The 15180-nt window shown below is 40.9% G+C and overlaps 1 protein-coding gene across 1 annotated transcript in view; it reads left to right on the forward strand.

Moving 5' to 3' along the window:
• LOC140487661 (uncharacterized) overlaps nucleotides 1-15180 on the forward strand; it is a 183076-nt gene that overhangs the window by 140732 nt on the left and 27164 nt on the right. Inside the window, exons 12-14 of the mRNA XM_072586944.1 lie at nucleotides 5103-5168; nucleotides 7365-7430; nucleotides 10703-10768. Coding sequence (XP_072443045.1) covers nucleotides 5103-5168; nucleotides 7365-7430; nucleotides 10703-10768 — 198 coding nt within the window. The remainder of the gene's footprint in view (nucleotides 1-5102; nucleotides 5169-7364; nucleotides 7431-10702; nucleotides 10769-15180) is intronic.

Here is a 15180-nt window from a genome sequence, read left to right on the forward strand (position 1 = left end):
GCACAGAACTACAACATTGGAATAACAATCGTGTCCGACATTAGGAAAACAAGATCGGCGATTGAGAAATTCATCAAAGTAACACGGCAAATGCTCTAAAAAGAAAATCCATGAAGCCAGCAAAGGATGAGCAACTCGATCAAGCTGTATTTTTGTGGTTTTCACAGCAGCGTGAAAAGGGAATTCCTGTATCTGGCCCGATGATACTGGAAAAAGCTGCCAGTTTCCATGAACGACTCCACACCGGAGTAGGGAGGTTGGGCTGATTACCGCACTTCAAACATCGTCACGACATTAGGCAACTCAGCATCCTTGGAGAGCTGAGGTCTGTGGATAACAGCACTGTCGAAGGCGACAGAATGAAACTGCAATCCATCATTCATGAAGGAAAGTATAAACCTGAGCAATTGCACAATGCTGACGAAAGTGGATTGTTCTGGCGTGCACTGTCGGATAAAACACTTGCATCCAGCGCGCAAAAGCAGTTGTCGGGACATAAAGTGCAAAAGGATTGCATCAAGATTTTCCCTTGTGTCAACTCCACGGGTATTCATAAATTACCGCTTGTCTGCATTGGGCGATATGCTAATCTATGTTGCTTCAAGAGCTGTGACAAGAATTCGTTTCCCGTGCCACAAAATAAGGCATGGATGAAATATCCACTTTTCTCATCCTGGTTTCATGAAGATTTTGTACCTGCTGTCAGATCACATTTGGCAAGCAAAGGACTTAAACAACACGCTCTTTTGCTTGTTGACAATGTGGGGGCACACACTGAAAGGCAACCAGTTAGAATCAGAATATTTATCTCTCCACGCTTCAGGCTCACTGCTTTTATTCCTGATGAAGGGTTTTTGCCCGAAACATCGATTTCGCTGCTCGTTGGATGCTGCCTGAACTGCTGTGCTCTTCCAGCACCACTAATACAGTATTATGAAGGCATTCACAGTCGAGGACGCTCCGTTCATGATGACTGAATTTTGGGACCGCATCAAACCATCGACAATCGCGGAGTGTTGGTACAATGGCTTCCATGTTTGGATTCTGGATTAGTGGTGCTGGAAGATGTTTGGAGCCATGCTAGTAAAGAGGACACCCGTCCAGAACAAAGGCCAACCACTGACATCACTGAAAGCTGTAGACGGCTGGGTTTAGGAGACCTTGGAGAGACTGAGATCGATGGTTGGATGAACTGTGACAATGACATTGGAACAGAGACACTCACTGATAATTAGACAGTCACAGAAGAACAGCAGGAATGTACGGATGGCATGGATAGTAAGGAAACTCTGATACCGACACCACCTCCAGTCCTTGTTAATGAAGCTATTGACAGTTTGCAACTTTTCTTGGAGTGGTACGAAGCACAAGATGAAGTTGATGCTATGAAGTTGATGCATCTACGCCAAATAGGGTCAGAGATGTACAGCATGGAAATAGATCCTTCGGTCCAACCCGTCCATGCCGACCAGATATCCCAACCCAATCTAGTCCCACCTGCCAGCACCTGGCCCATATCCCTCCAAACCCTTCCTATTCATATACCCATCCAGATGCTTTTTAAATGTTGTAATTGTACTCGCCTCCACCACTTCCTCTGGCAGCTCATTCCATACATGCACCAGCCTCTGCTGAAAAAGTTGCCCGATAGGTCTCTTTTATATCTTTCCCCTCTCACCCTAAACCTATGCCTTCTAGTTCTGGACTCCCCCACCCCAGGGAAAAAAAACTTTGTCCATTTATCCTATCCATACTCCTCATGATTTTATAAACCTCTATAAAGTCACCCCTCAGCCTCCAATGCTCAAGGGAAAATAGCCCTAGCCTATTCGACCTCTTCCTACAGCTGAAATCCTCCAATCCTGACAACATCCTTGTAAATCTTTTCTGAACCCTTTCAAGTTTCACAACATCTTTCCGATAGAAAGGAGACCAGAATTGCACGCAATATTCCAACAGTGGCCTAACCAATATCCTGTATAGCCACAACATGACCTCCCAACACCTGTACTCAATACTCTGATCAATAAAGGAAAGCATACCAAATGCCTTCTTCACTATCCTATCTACCTGCGACTCTACTTTCAAGGAGCTATGAACCTGCACTCCAAGGTCTCTTTGTTCAGCAACACACCCGAGGACCTTATCATTAAGTGTATAAGTCCTGCTAAGATTTGCTTTCCCAAAATGCAGCACCTCACATTTATCTAAATTGAACTCCATCTGCCACTTCGTAGCCCATTGGGCCATCTCATCAAGATCCCATTGTAATCTGAGGTAACCTCCTTCGCAGTCCACTACACCTCCAATTTTGATGTCATCTGCAAACTTACTAACTGTACCTCTTATGCTCACATCCAAATCATTTATGTAAATGACAAAAAGTAGAGGACCCAGCATCGATCCTTGTGGCACTCCACTAGTCACAGGCCTCCAGTCTGAAAAACAACACTGCAGCACTTCCCTCTGTCTTCCACCTTTCAGCCAGTTCTGTATCCAAATGGTGAGTTCTCCCTGGATGCCATCAGATCTAATCTGCTAACCAGTCACCCATGGGGAACCTTGTTGAACAGACGGTTGTGTTGGGGGGTTGTTTTTCAGACTGGAGGCCTGTGACTAGTGGAGTGCCACAAGGATCCGTGCTGGGTCCTCTAATTTTCATCATTTACTGAAGTCCCCATAGATCACACCTACCACTCTTCCTTCATCTTTGTTAAATGAAATTCATCTTTGTTACTTCTTCAAAAGACTCAATCAAGTTTGTGAGACATGATTTCCCACGTACAAAGCCATGTTGACTATACCTAATCAGTCCTTGCCTTTCCAAATACATGTACATCCTGTCCATCAGGATTCCCTCCAACAACATGTCCACCACCGACATCAGGCTCACTGGTCTATAGTTCCCTGGCTTGTCCTTACCTCATTTCTTAAACAGTGGCACTATGTTAGTCAGCTTCCAGTCATCTGGCACTTCACTCGCGATGATCGATGATACAAGTACCTCAGTAAGAGGCCCAGCAATCACTTCCCTAGCTTCCCACAGAGTTCAAGGGTACTGTTACTGTTCGCGAAAATAAGAAGACAGCCTCAAGCAACAGTGGCTGGATATTTTATTCAGAAATAGTAACCAACCTCCATCTCAATGAATTCTTTTTACTGCTCAGATACAGAAAAACGTGATCTGATTTGTAAAATATCATGAATTTTACACGCTATCCAGTGTTTGTACAAATTTTAGTGATTGAATGAAATAAAAACACTGTAGACATGCTTTTTAAGGCAGTTATGGGCAGCGTGGCTTCCTTTGCTTAAGGTCAAATGAATTTAACGAATAATCAATTATTTGAATGAAAACCTGCTGCCCATGGACTTCCTTTAATCGAAGTTCCTCTGTACAAGGCACAAATCAAGTGTTTGATGGAATACTGCCCACTGGCCTGGATGAGTACAGCCCCAACAACACTCAGGAAGCTTGACACCATCCAGCACAAAGCAGCCTAATTGACAGGTACTACATCCACAAGCATTCATTCCCTCCACCACTGATACTCAGTTGCAGCAGTGTGTTCTATCTGTAGGATGTATTGCAGAAATTCACCAAGGAACCTCAGACAGCATCTTCCAAACCCACAACCACTTCCATTTAGAAGGACAAAGGCACAGTACATGGGACCATGACCTTTAAGTTCCCCTCCAAGGCACTCACCATCCTGACTTGGAAATGTTTCGCACAATGTTGGGATTACCAACAATACTCATACGTTTTGGAACCTGGCTTCTCTGGCTGTAAGTGGTTAAAAGCTTCTCCTCCCAATAATATTCAGGAATGTAGGAAAAACAATATATGCTTTGATTTTATTAAATTAAACAAAATAAGGGTACTGATCTGTCAAGGAATTCTAGCAATATATTTTCATGATATGATCTCATGGAGCTGAAATGTCCTGTTTTTTTTCTCTCTAACTGGAAGGGCCTACATAGCACACTGTAACATGAAGTGTTTAGCACTACTTTCCTTCTTCCTGTTTAAAGCAAGGTATTCATGAGGCTGCCTGTTTCTTTCAGAGAAGACACTCCTAGCTCAAAACATTTCTCTCCATGTAAGGTACTCATTACTCAGTGGTATTTCAGGATGAAGAACATTTTCTGCAATGTTCACCTCTTCCCAGGAGTGAATTTTATTTTTTTTTCTGACCGTATCTGCTTCGGTGCAGCAATGATGTCTTTTGATTTATTTTCTTCTTGTAATCAAAGTGCCTCTGAAATCTGCAGTGCACCACAATTAATTTACTTTTTTAGCGAATCAATGGATTAATCTGGTAAATCTCCAAAGAAGATTTTATCCTGGTTCCCAGTCTACTCCTTGTGTTACGTTTTACGATGGCCAGGAGGCCGAGGTGTTTAACAACAGCAGGAACCTGATTATGAAGGTATCCACTGAGCTGTGTCCCTGCACAAAATGCTGATGATATCGTCATGATGTCATGTGATCAGGCTCATGAAACGACAGTCCACCATACTCTTCAAAAACACAACACATCCAATGCCCTCTTGAATACCTCATTTGACCCTGCGTCCAGATCAAACTACTAATATGAAATTCTTTTTTTCTCTCAGTACACTTGCATTTTTTTGCAAATTACTTTAAATCGGAGCTCTCGTGTACTGGATTGTTTCGTGAGTGGAAACAGTTACTCCCTATCTACTCTTCTAGATCTCTCAATGTGTTGAAAGCCTGTCTCAGCTCTCCCAGTTTTCTTCTCTCCATGAGGAAGGTTCGTCTTTGATTTTCTAAATCTCTGCATTCTTTGATTTGTTTTCCAGGTTTGAATTTCATCTTGATTTTGTTCTGAAGTGCAGACAATTTTGCTGAAGAGAGGGTGGGAGCAAGTAGAAGTGAATACGTTGGGAATCATACTGATAACATGGATGTTTATTATTTCATATGCTGTGTCTGAGTATCAATTAAATTTTGTCTATTGTATTTTACCTCCACTCTTGATATGCTTTTGGGAAGTCCAGAATAAACAGGAGAAATTCTTTTCACACAAATGGAAAACTCCTAATGTAGACTTCAATATGAATTATATGCATTTCAGATAAGAATATTCAGAAAAAAACTGAAGCTCAACCTACAAAGCGAGGGTTTTTGGATTCACCATCAGGTTTGTTATGAATACTACTAATTCTCTTTCATTAAAATGTTACTATTGGTAAATTATTTGTTGATGGTTGTTGTCAATTTGCTTGCCATGAATGTTTGTATTTGAAGAATGTAGTTCATCAGCACTGACATGCTTTATGATATTCTGAGATCATGAAAGGCAGCATTACAGGGCATAAACTGTACTCTGGGTGGGGGATTTCAATGTCCACTAACAAGCGGCTTGGCAGCTGATTGAGCTGGTCAGGTCCTAAAGGACATAGACGGGATCCGTGTCAGGTGGTCAGGAAACCAGCAAGAGGGAAAAACATATTTGACCTTTTCCTCACCAATTGGTCAGCTGCAGATGTACTGTCCATGACAGAATTGGTAAGTGTGACCACCTCACAGTCCTTGTGGAGGCGAAGTCCCATCTTCAAAAATGAGAATAGCCTCCATCAAGTGGTGTGGCACTGTGGGTGGGATGGTGAACTCCTCCAGAACTTCCTGCACCCCTAGTCCAGATATTCCAGTACAGTTGTATCACTGGCATCTAACCAACAATGTGGAAAATTGTCCAGGTATGTCCTGTATATAAAAATCAGGACAAATCCAAGTCAGCCAATTACTGCTCGGTCATCAGTCTGTTCTCAATCATTAATAAAGTGATGCAAGGTGTTGTCAATAGTGCTATCAAGCAGCATCTGCTCAGCAATAGCCTGGTCAGTGACAAGGGCAGCAGTTACATGAGAACATGACCATCTTCAAGTTCCCCTCTAAGCCAGTCACCATTCTCACTTGGAAGTATATCAAACAATGTTAGTATTCCCAATGTTTCTCATAAGTCTTGGAACCTGGCTGTACCAGACTCAGTCGGTGGTTAAAAGTTTCTCCTCCCAATAATACTGAGGGATGTAGGAAAAATAATATATGCTTTGATTTTGTTAGTTTGAAAATGTTAGGGTACTGATCTGTGCACTATATTTTCATCATACGATTTCATGGACCTGAAATGTCCTGCTGTTTTTTTCTCTCTAATTGGAAGGGCCTACATAGCACACTGTAACATGAAGTGTTTAGCACTACATTCCTTCTTCCTGTTTAAAGCAAGGTATTCACGAGGCTGCCTGTTTCTTTCAGAGAAGACAGTCCTAGTTCAAAACATTTCCCTCCATGTAAGGTACTCATTACTCAGTGGTAGTTCAGGATGAAGAAGTTTTCTGCAATATTCACCTCTTCCCTGGAGTGAATTTATTTTTTTTACTCACCGTATCTGCTTTGATGTATTTTCTTCTTGTAATCAAAGTGCCTTTGAAATCTGCAGAGGACCACAATTAATTTACTTTTTGCGAATCAATGGATTAATCTGGTAAATCTCCCGAGTATCAATTAAACTTTTTCTATTACAGTGAGTTTTGAGAACATTTGTAGCTCAGGTTGAGGTTCTGGATGTAGGTTTGCTCGCTGAGCTGGAAGGTTCATTTCCAAACGTTTCGTCACCCTACTAGGTAACATCTTCAGTGGGCCTCTGGGTGAAGCACTATACATGCTTCCTGCTTTCTCAGAAATGACTGCCAGACTGCTCAGACTTCCTGGCATCATGGTAGCCCACAAACCCACCAACACACTAAAACAGCAGCTAATGAACTTGAAAGACCCTATATAGACAAGAAACAAAACTAATGTCATTTACAAAATACCGTGCATGAACTGTAACAAAGACTACATTGGACAAACAGGCAGAAAACTAGCCACCAGGATACAGGAACATCAACTAGCCATAAAACGACATGACTCTCTCTCACTAGTATCCTTACATACAGATAAGGAAGGACACCACTTCAACTGGGACAACACATTCATCCTAGGACAAGGCAAACAGAGACATGCACTCCAACCGGAGCTCTATCAGCAAACACATTGAGGTAGACCCCATCTACCACCCCCTGAGAAAAAGAACCGGAAATGACATCACCATAGGAAATGACATCACCAACTCAAAGAAACCCAAGCATATAAATAGAAAGCAGGAATCATGAACAGTACTTCACCCTGAGGCCCACTGAAGATGAAGCGATTGGAAATGAACCTTTGTCTATTACATTTTACCTTTGCTTTTGATATGTTTTTGGAAAGTCAAGAATAAACAGGAGAAATTCTTTTCACAAAAATGGAAAACCCCTAATGTAGACTTCAATATGAATTATATGCATTTCAGATGAGGATGTGAAGGTAAAAACTGAAGCTCAACCTACAAAGCGAGACTTTTTGGATTCATCATCAGGTTTGTTATGAATATTACTAATTCTGTTGCATTAAAATGTTAACTATTGGTAAATTATTTGTTGATGGTTAGTGTCAAATTGCTTGCCAAATGTTTGCATTTGAAAAAGATAGTTCATCAGCTTTATGATATCCTGAGATCATGAAAGGCAGCATTACAGGGCATAAACTGTACTCTAGGTGGGGGATTTCAATGTCCACCAATGAGTGGCTTGGCACCTGATCGAGCTGGTCAGGTCTGAAAGGACATAGACTGGGCCTATGGCGGGTGGTCAGGAAACCAACAAGAGGGAAAAACATATCTGACCTCAACCTCACCAATTTGCCAGTTGCAAATGCATCTGTCCATGACAGAATTGGTAAATGTGACCACCTCACAGTCCTTGTAGAGACGAAGTCCCTTCTTCACATTGGGAATAGCCTCCATCATGTGGTGTGGCACTGTGGTGGGAGGGTCAACTGCACCAGAACTTTCTGCTCCCCTCACCTAGCTGTTTCACTACTATTACAACACTGGCATCTACCCAACAATGTGGAACATTGCCCATGTATGTCCTATACATAAAAAAACTGGACAAATCCAACCCGATCAATTACTGCCCCATCAGTCTGTTCTCGATCTTCAGTAAAGTGATGGAAGGCATTGTCAATAGTGCTATCAAGCAGCATCTGCTCAGCAATAACCTGGTCAGTGATGCCCAGTTTATATTCTGTCGGGGCAAGTCAGCTCCTGACCTTATTTCAACCTTGGTTCAAATATGGACAAAACAGCTGAATTCCAGAGGTAAGGTGAGAGTGACAGACTTGCCATCAAAGTTACATTTGACGGATATGGTGCCAATGAGCCCTAGAAAAACTAGAATCAGTGGATATCAGGGGCAATCTCTCCAATGGGTGGAATCATACACAACTTATAGAAAGATGGTTGTGATTGTTAGAGGTCAGTCATAGCTCCCATAGATCTCTGCAGGAGTTTCTCAGGGTAGTGACCCCAGCCTAACCATCTTCAGCTGTTTCATCAATGACCTTCCCTCCATCTTAAGGTCATAAGTGGGAATGTTTGCTGATTTTTGCACAATGTTCAGCAGTCATAGAGTCATAGAGATGTACAACATGGAAACAGACCTTTTGGTCCAACCTGTCCACGCCGATCAGATATCCCAACCCAATCTAGTCCCACCTGCCAGCACCCAGCCCATATCCCTCCAAACCCTTCCTATTCATATATTCAGTGGCTCCTCAGACACTGAAGCAGTCCATGTCCAAATGAAACAAGATCTGGACAATATCCAGGCTTGGTCCAATAATTGGGAAGAGTGAGGACTGCAGATGCTGGAAACCAGAGTTTAGATCAGAGTGGTGCTGGAAAAGCACAGCAGGTCAGGCAGCATCCGAGGAGCAGGAAAACTGACGTTTTGGGCAAAGACCCTTCATCAGTAATAGAAGTCTTTGGGCTGATAAGTGGCAAGTATCAAATAGCACCACAGAAATGCCATGATCATCACCAATCAGACACAAGTTAACCACCTCCCCTTGATATTCAATGGTGTTACTATTATTGAATCTCCTACTTTCTTGGGGTAATCATTGACCAGAAACTCAACTCACCGCATAAACACAGCAGTTACAAGAGCAGGTCAAAAGCTAGGAATACTGTAGTGAGTACCTCACCTCCTGACTCCCCAAAGCCTGCCCTCCAACTACAAGGCTCAAATCAAGTGTTTGAAGAATACTGCCCACTTCTCTGAATGTGTGCATCCCCAACAACACTCAAGAAGCTTCAGACCATCCAGCACAAAGCAGCCTGCTTCATATGTACTACATCCACAAGAATCCACTCCCTCCACCATTGACGCTCAGTTGCAGCAGTGTGTTCTATCTGCAGGTTGTACTGCAGAAATTCTAAAGATCCTTAGACAGCACCTTCCAAACCCACGACCACTTCCATTTAGAAGGACAAGGGCAGCAGATAGAGTCATAGAGAGGAACACCACCACCTTCAATTCCCCTCCCAGCCACGCATTGTCCTGACTTAGAAATATATTGCCGTTCCTTTCCTGTTGCTGGGTCAAAATCCTGGAATTCCCTCCCGAAGGGCATTGTGGGTCAATAGACAGTTGGACTGCCATAGTTCAAGAAGGCAGCTTATCACCATCTTCTCGAGGGTAACTAGGGACTGGCAATAAATACTGGACAGCCAGTGAAGCCCACATCCTCAAATGAATACATTTTGAGAAATTACCGTGCTTTTTTTGTTGAGTATAGTATGCTTGGTGTTTTATAATTTCACTGCTCTCCTGCTCATTGTATTAGGCGGAACATAGGACCTGGAAGAGTTGGCATTTAATCCATTTGAGATTTCTCCAATATTCAGTAAATTCCTGGCTGATTTGGACTTAACTCTCTGGACCCAGCTTTGCCCAGCATGCATATTTTAATACCTTTGGATAATAAAATCTGTCAACTTAAAGCTCAATTAATATGTCCAATGTGGTTGTTCATTTATTGAGTTCCAAGCTTTTGCCATCCCTTTTCAGAAGATGAATTTGTAATTTTGTTCTGGAAAAATCTGGCTCTAAGTTTTAGTCACTACGGAGTACGTCTGGATTATCGACCCAGCGGAAATATTTCTCCCTATCAACCTGATCAGATTGCCCTCATATCTTGAAAATTTTAATCAATCTACTCTTTACCTACTTCAATTTCAATAAATATAATACTTTTGATACTTCCACATAATTCAACTCCTGGAAACCAGATATCATTCTGGTAAATCTGGTGCTGTAGTCTATGGAGTGAAATACTCCCAGTGATCATAAATAGATTGTTTCAGGAATTTGATGTGCTTTTGATAAATTAATTACAAACTTTCATAGTAATTACTGGAAAAGCTCAGAAATGGCAAGACAGTCAGAGATGTTCATTAACCGTGTTTGTTTTAGAGTTTCTGCTGAAGTAACACAGCAGTTTGGAAGATTCATGAAGAAATTCTTCCCATCCCAGTTTTCGGCAGAACTAATTTGAAACTAATGTTTCCAACTCTGAATTTTAATTCTTCTGGTTCTGAGTTTTCAACTCAATTCAGTGCACTGCATCAAATGAGTAGTGATGATATGCTCATTGTATTGTTTCGAATTTCTTATCTGAATCATTTTGAATTGTTGTATTTGATATTTTTCCTCTAAGTTTTAGATAATTTTGAAAATTTAATACTAGCATAATAATCTCAGAAGTCATACAATATATATTGACTTATGTTTAAATGTATTTCAGTCGACAAAATTGATCAAGAGAAGAAAAGTCTACCTATAAGGCAAGAATCAACTCCTTTAACATCAGGTATTCTATCAATATTGTTAATTTCAGCACATTAAGAATTTGATTGGATGATTAAATATCAATTGTTTGTCTGCAATTTGCCTTTACAGTATTGATTACAAATCAGAATAGTAATCTCCTGGTAATAAAATTCTTTGAAACAATATGAAGGCAATGGCTCTGTAGCATGGTGGTTTATAGTTCTTTGGAGGCTGTGAATTAAAAATAATGGCAGGTAGAATGCTTCCAATCATCTCTGAGGTGGCTGGTGTGGCACACTTTCAGTGACAAGGTGCAAGTATAGACATATCATCTTTCAATAATGCCAATTTGGCATTTACTCCTCTTATTTTGGACTATTAAACCTTTAACATCTGCTGTTAAACATTTCCACTTCAGCAAGCACATGGCTATTTGAGGGAAACCTCTTCATGAAGCATTCTTTAAAGGGATAGTGTTCCAATTTCCAGGTGAAGTGATTTTACTTTTACTGGTGCAACATTTATCTTCTTTGTTATTGGAGGAGTTTGAAAAGGTTTCTAATTTTCACTGAATCAGTGCTAGGTTTTGACATTGAAGTCAAAGAGGTTGATAGACTTGACAAGGGAAATTCTGCTTCACTCTTAGGTGTTATCCTTTTTGGCAACAGCTTGATTGCTTGATTTGAAAATGAGGGGAACTACTGCACTGAGGGAAGATGAGATATGTCGGACCCATTTGTTCCAGTTGAGCTTTACATCAATATGTTAAGGAACCAATTGTAGAGCAGCCATTCTAGATTGGGTATTTGTGCAATAAGAAAGGATTAATCAGCAGTCTAGCTGTGTGACACTCCTTGGGGAAGACTAACTATAATATGTTAAAATTCTCCAATAAGGTGAAGAGTGATGTAGTTGATTATGAGATAAAGGCATCAGATTGAATCTAAATGAGGGAAGCTAAGAAACTATTGGGCATGAGTTGGCTATGGTAAATTAGGAATTGTTATTTAAAGAGATGATGGTGGATAGACAATGGTACGTGTTTAAAGAGTGCACTGAGGAAATGCAGCAATGGTTCCTCCCTATCTGACACAAAATTATAATAAGAAAGTTGACCTGACCATTGGCTAACCTTGGAAATTAGAAGTATTATTAGATCCAAGGAAGGGACAGCAAATTGGCAAAAAAAAAGAAGCAGATCTGAGCATTTGGCATCGTTTAAATTTCAGCAAATGGGGACGAAATGGATTGATTAAGGGGGGGAAACAAAGTATGAGAGTGAGCTTGCCGAGGAACATATAAACTGATTGTAAAACTGATTGTATAGAGATATGAAGAGGTAAAGATTAGCAAAGACAAATGTAGGTTAGTTATAACAGGGAACAGGGAACAGAGAAATGTAGATCCCTTACAGTCAGAAACAGGGAAAGTTATGACAGAGGACAAAGGAATAGAAGACCAGTTAAATACATGTTTTGGTTCTGTGTTCATAAAGGTGAACACAATGTTCCAAAAATGATAGAGAACTCAGATCTAGTCAGAAGGAAGAACTGATGGAAATCAGTATTAATAAGGAAATGGTCTAAGGAAAATTGATGGGATTTAAGATTTGAAGTCAGCAAATCCCCAGGGCTCAATAATCTACACCCCAGATTACATATGGAAATGGCCCCAGAATTAATGTCTACATTGGTGAACATCTTTCAAAACTCTGTAGACTGTGCAACAGTTCTTCGTGATTTAAAAAGAAGATAGAGAGAAAACTGAACTATAGATTGGTTAGTCTGACATTGGTTTGGGGGAAAAAGCTTAAGGCCATTACAAAAGATTTGGTGGGAGAATACTTAGAAAATACTGACAGGATTAAACAGACTCAACATGAATTTACAAAAACCTACTGGAATCTTTCAAGGATGTAATGAGTGGATTTGATATGAGGAAGCTAGTGGTTGTGAATTACTTGGATTTCCAGAAGGCTTTTGATAAAATCCCACATAAGAGATTAGAATGTAAAATTAAAGTGCATAGGATTGGGGGGTTAGAGAGCTGGATGCATAGCCATTATGATATTGAATGGCAAAGCAAGCTCAAAAGGCCGAATGGCCTGCAATGACCACTGTTTTCTGTGTTTCTCCATGAGTAGATACACTGACTCTTGTTACCCTGGCACGATACCCTCATGTCAAAGTTGCTGCACGATTAGCCAGCTTTCAATCCACCTGCTACATATTATCACAGCATCCACTTGATCAAAATCATGAAGTAAAAGCCATCAACAAAAAACTTCTCCTGCTACTTTGTGGGCCTTTAAGGTCAGTGTGTAGCAGCAATCTATGGAAACAGTAGTCAAAATGTCAGTCTGCCAATTGCTGTCTGTGGAACATCCAAGCAGCTGCATATCTATGCAGTTTAGTGGGAACTTCAGCAATTTATTTTTACATCACATTTTACATAAAATAAAATACTCCCAAACATTTTGCAAGGCTTAGTCACCAATGGCCACATCCCACAAATGAATAAAATAAATGTATTGCCAGGTGGAAAGGCATCATCAACGATAAGATGATCACATCCCTGTCAAGTGCATCCCGTGTCAATGGAATCATTCACAGTAAGCTTGTGAACAGTCATGATTTGGAGATGCCGGTGTTGGACTGGGGTGTACAAAGTTAAAAATCACACAACACCAGGTTATAGTCCAACAGGTTTAATTGGAAGCACACTAGCTTTCGGAGCGACGCTCCTTCATCAGGTGATTGTGGAGGGCTTGATCGTAACACAGAATTTATAGCAAAAATTTGCAGTGTGATGTAACTGAAATTATACATTGAAAAATTGATTGTCTGTTAAGCCTTTCATCTGTTAAAATACAGTGATAGTTTCACTTCTTTCATGTGTAAATCACAAAACCCTTTTTTTTTAAAAGTTGCATTCTCGGGTTAGCTGTTAACAATGGTGATAGCTAGACAATATGTTGAAGGTGTTAGCCCCCTGTGTTCTCTGTCTATGCCATAATGTTTAGATTGATTCTAATCTAAAAAGTGAGATAACAGAGTTTTACATAAATTCGTGCAGTTTTTGAGCTCAGAGTTCTACATGAATGTATGCAGTTTTTGAGCAAAGTGCAATGTAACTCTGCAAGTACAAATTCACCACACAAAATATATGTGTGCATGTGGGTCTTGAAACTGAACCCTGGACTCCAAGATCCCTTTGTTTGACAGCATTCCCTCGGACCTTACCATTAAGTTCTCAGGAAGAGGATAGCCCTCCTCTGTAGCACCCTACACCTGGATCTCCGGGTCACTTTCGGGCAACCTCAGTGCCACTTCCTATTTTGCAACACCCCTTCAATGAATAGGGCAGGTTTAGAATGCTAGTGCTTGTCTGGTTGCAAGTGGCAATTTGAAGATGGTGTAGGGGAAGAGATCCAGGTATTCAGGGACTCAGCAGATATTCATTGACTTGCAAATTGTTCGGAAAGAATATGTGAAAAGATGGGGAAGAAACCAGATGTGAGAGCTGCCATATGGGCAACTGATGAGGCGGTTTTGTTAAAATATGCAACTCAAAGTTCCACATTGTAGACTGGTTAGCAAGGTTAGCTCACATGGAATATAGGTGGTGGTGGAGGGTTGCTTTTTGAACTGGATTCCTGTGACCAGGGTGTTCCAAAAAGATCAATGCTGGGTCCATTGTTTTTTTTTCACTTATATCAATGATCTGGATGCAAGTACAGGAGCTATGATTAGTAATCTTGCAGATGACACCAACCTTGGTTGTCTCGTGGACAGTGAAGGAGGTGATCTCAGAGTACAACGGGATCTTGATCAGATGGGCTAGTGGGAGGAGTGGCAGATGGAGTTTAATTTAGATAAATGTGAGGTTTTGCATTTGTTAGGGCAAATCAGCATAGGACTTTGCACTTAACGGTATGGTCTTGGGGAGTGTTATGGAACAAAGAGACTTTGGGGTGTAGGCTCATAGTTTCTTGAAAGCAGAATTGCATGTAGACAGGGTATTGAAAAATTTGGTATGCTTGCCTTTATTGGTCAGTGCATTGAGTATAGGAGTTGGGTGGTCACTTGTGCCTCTACATTACATTGGTCAGGCTATTCCTGAAATACTGTATACAATTCTGATCTCCTGTTAGAGAAAAGATGTTGTGAAACTTGAGAAGGTTCGGAAAAGATTTATAAGGATGTTGGCAAGGTTGGAGGGTTTGAGTGAGAAGGAGAAGCTGCATAGGCTGGGGCTACTTTCCCTGAAGCATTGGAGAATAACGGTGACCTTATCGAGGTTTATAAAATCTTTAGGGGGTTAGATAAGGTGAATAGCTAAGATCTTTTTTCCCAGAGTGGGTGAGTCCAAAACTAGAGGGTGTAATTTTAAGGTGAGATGAAAATTTATAAAAGGGACTCAAGAGGCAACCTTTTCGCACAGACAGTGGTG

Source organism: Chiloscyllium punctatum, chromosome 17 (genome assembly GCF_047496795.1).
Source record: "Chiloscyllium punctatum isolate Juve2018m chromosome 17, sChiPun1.3, whole genome shotgun sequence".
In the NCBI taxonomy this organism is placed as follows: domain Eukaryota; kingdom Metazoa; phylum Chordata; class Chondrichthyes; order Orectolobiformes; family Hemiscylliidae; genus Chiloscyllium; species Chiloscyllium punctatum.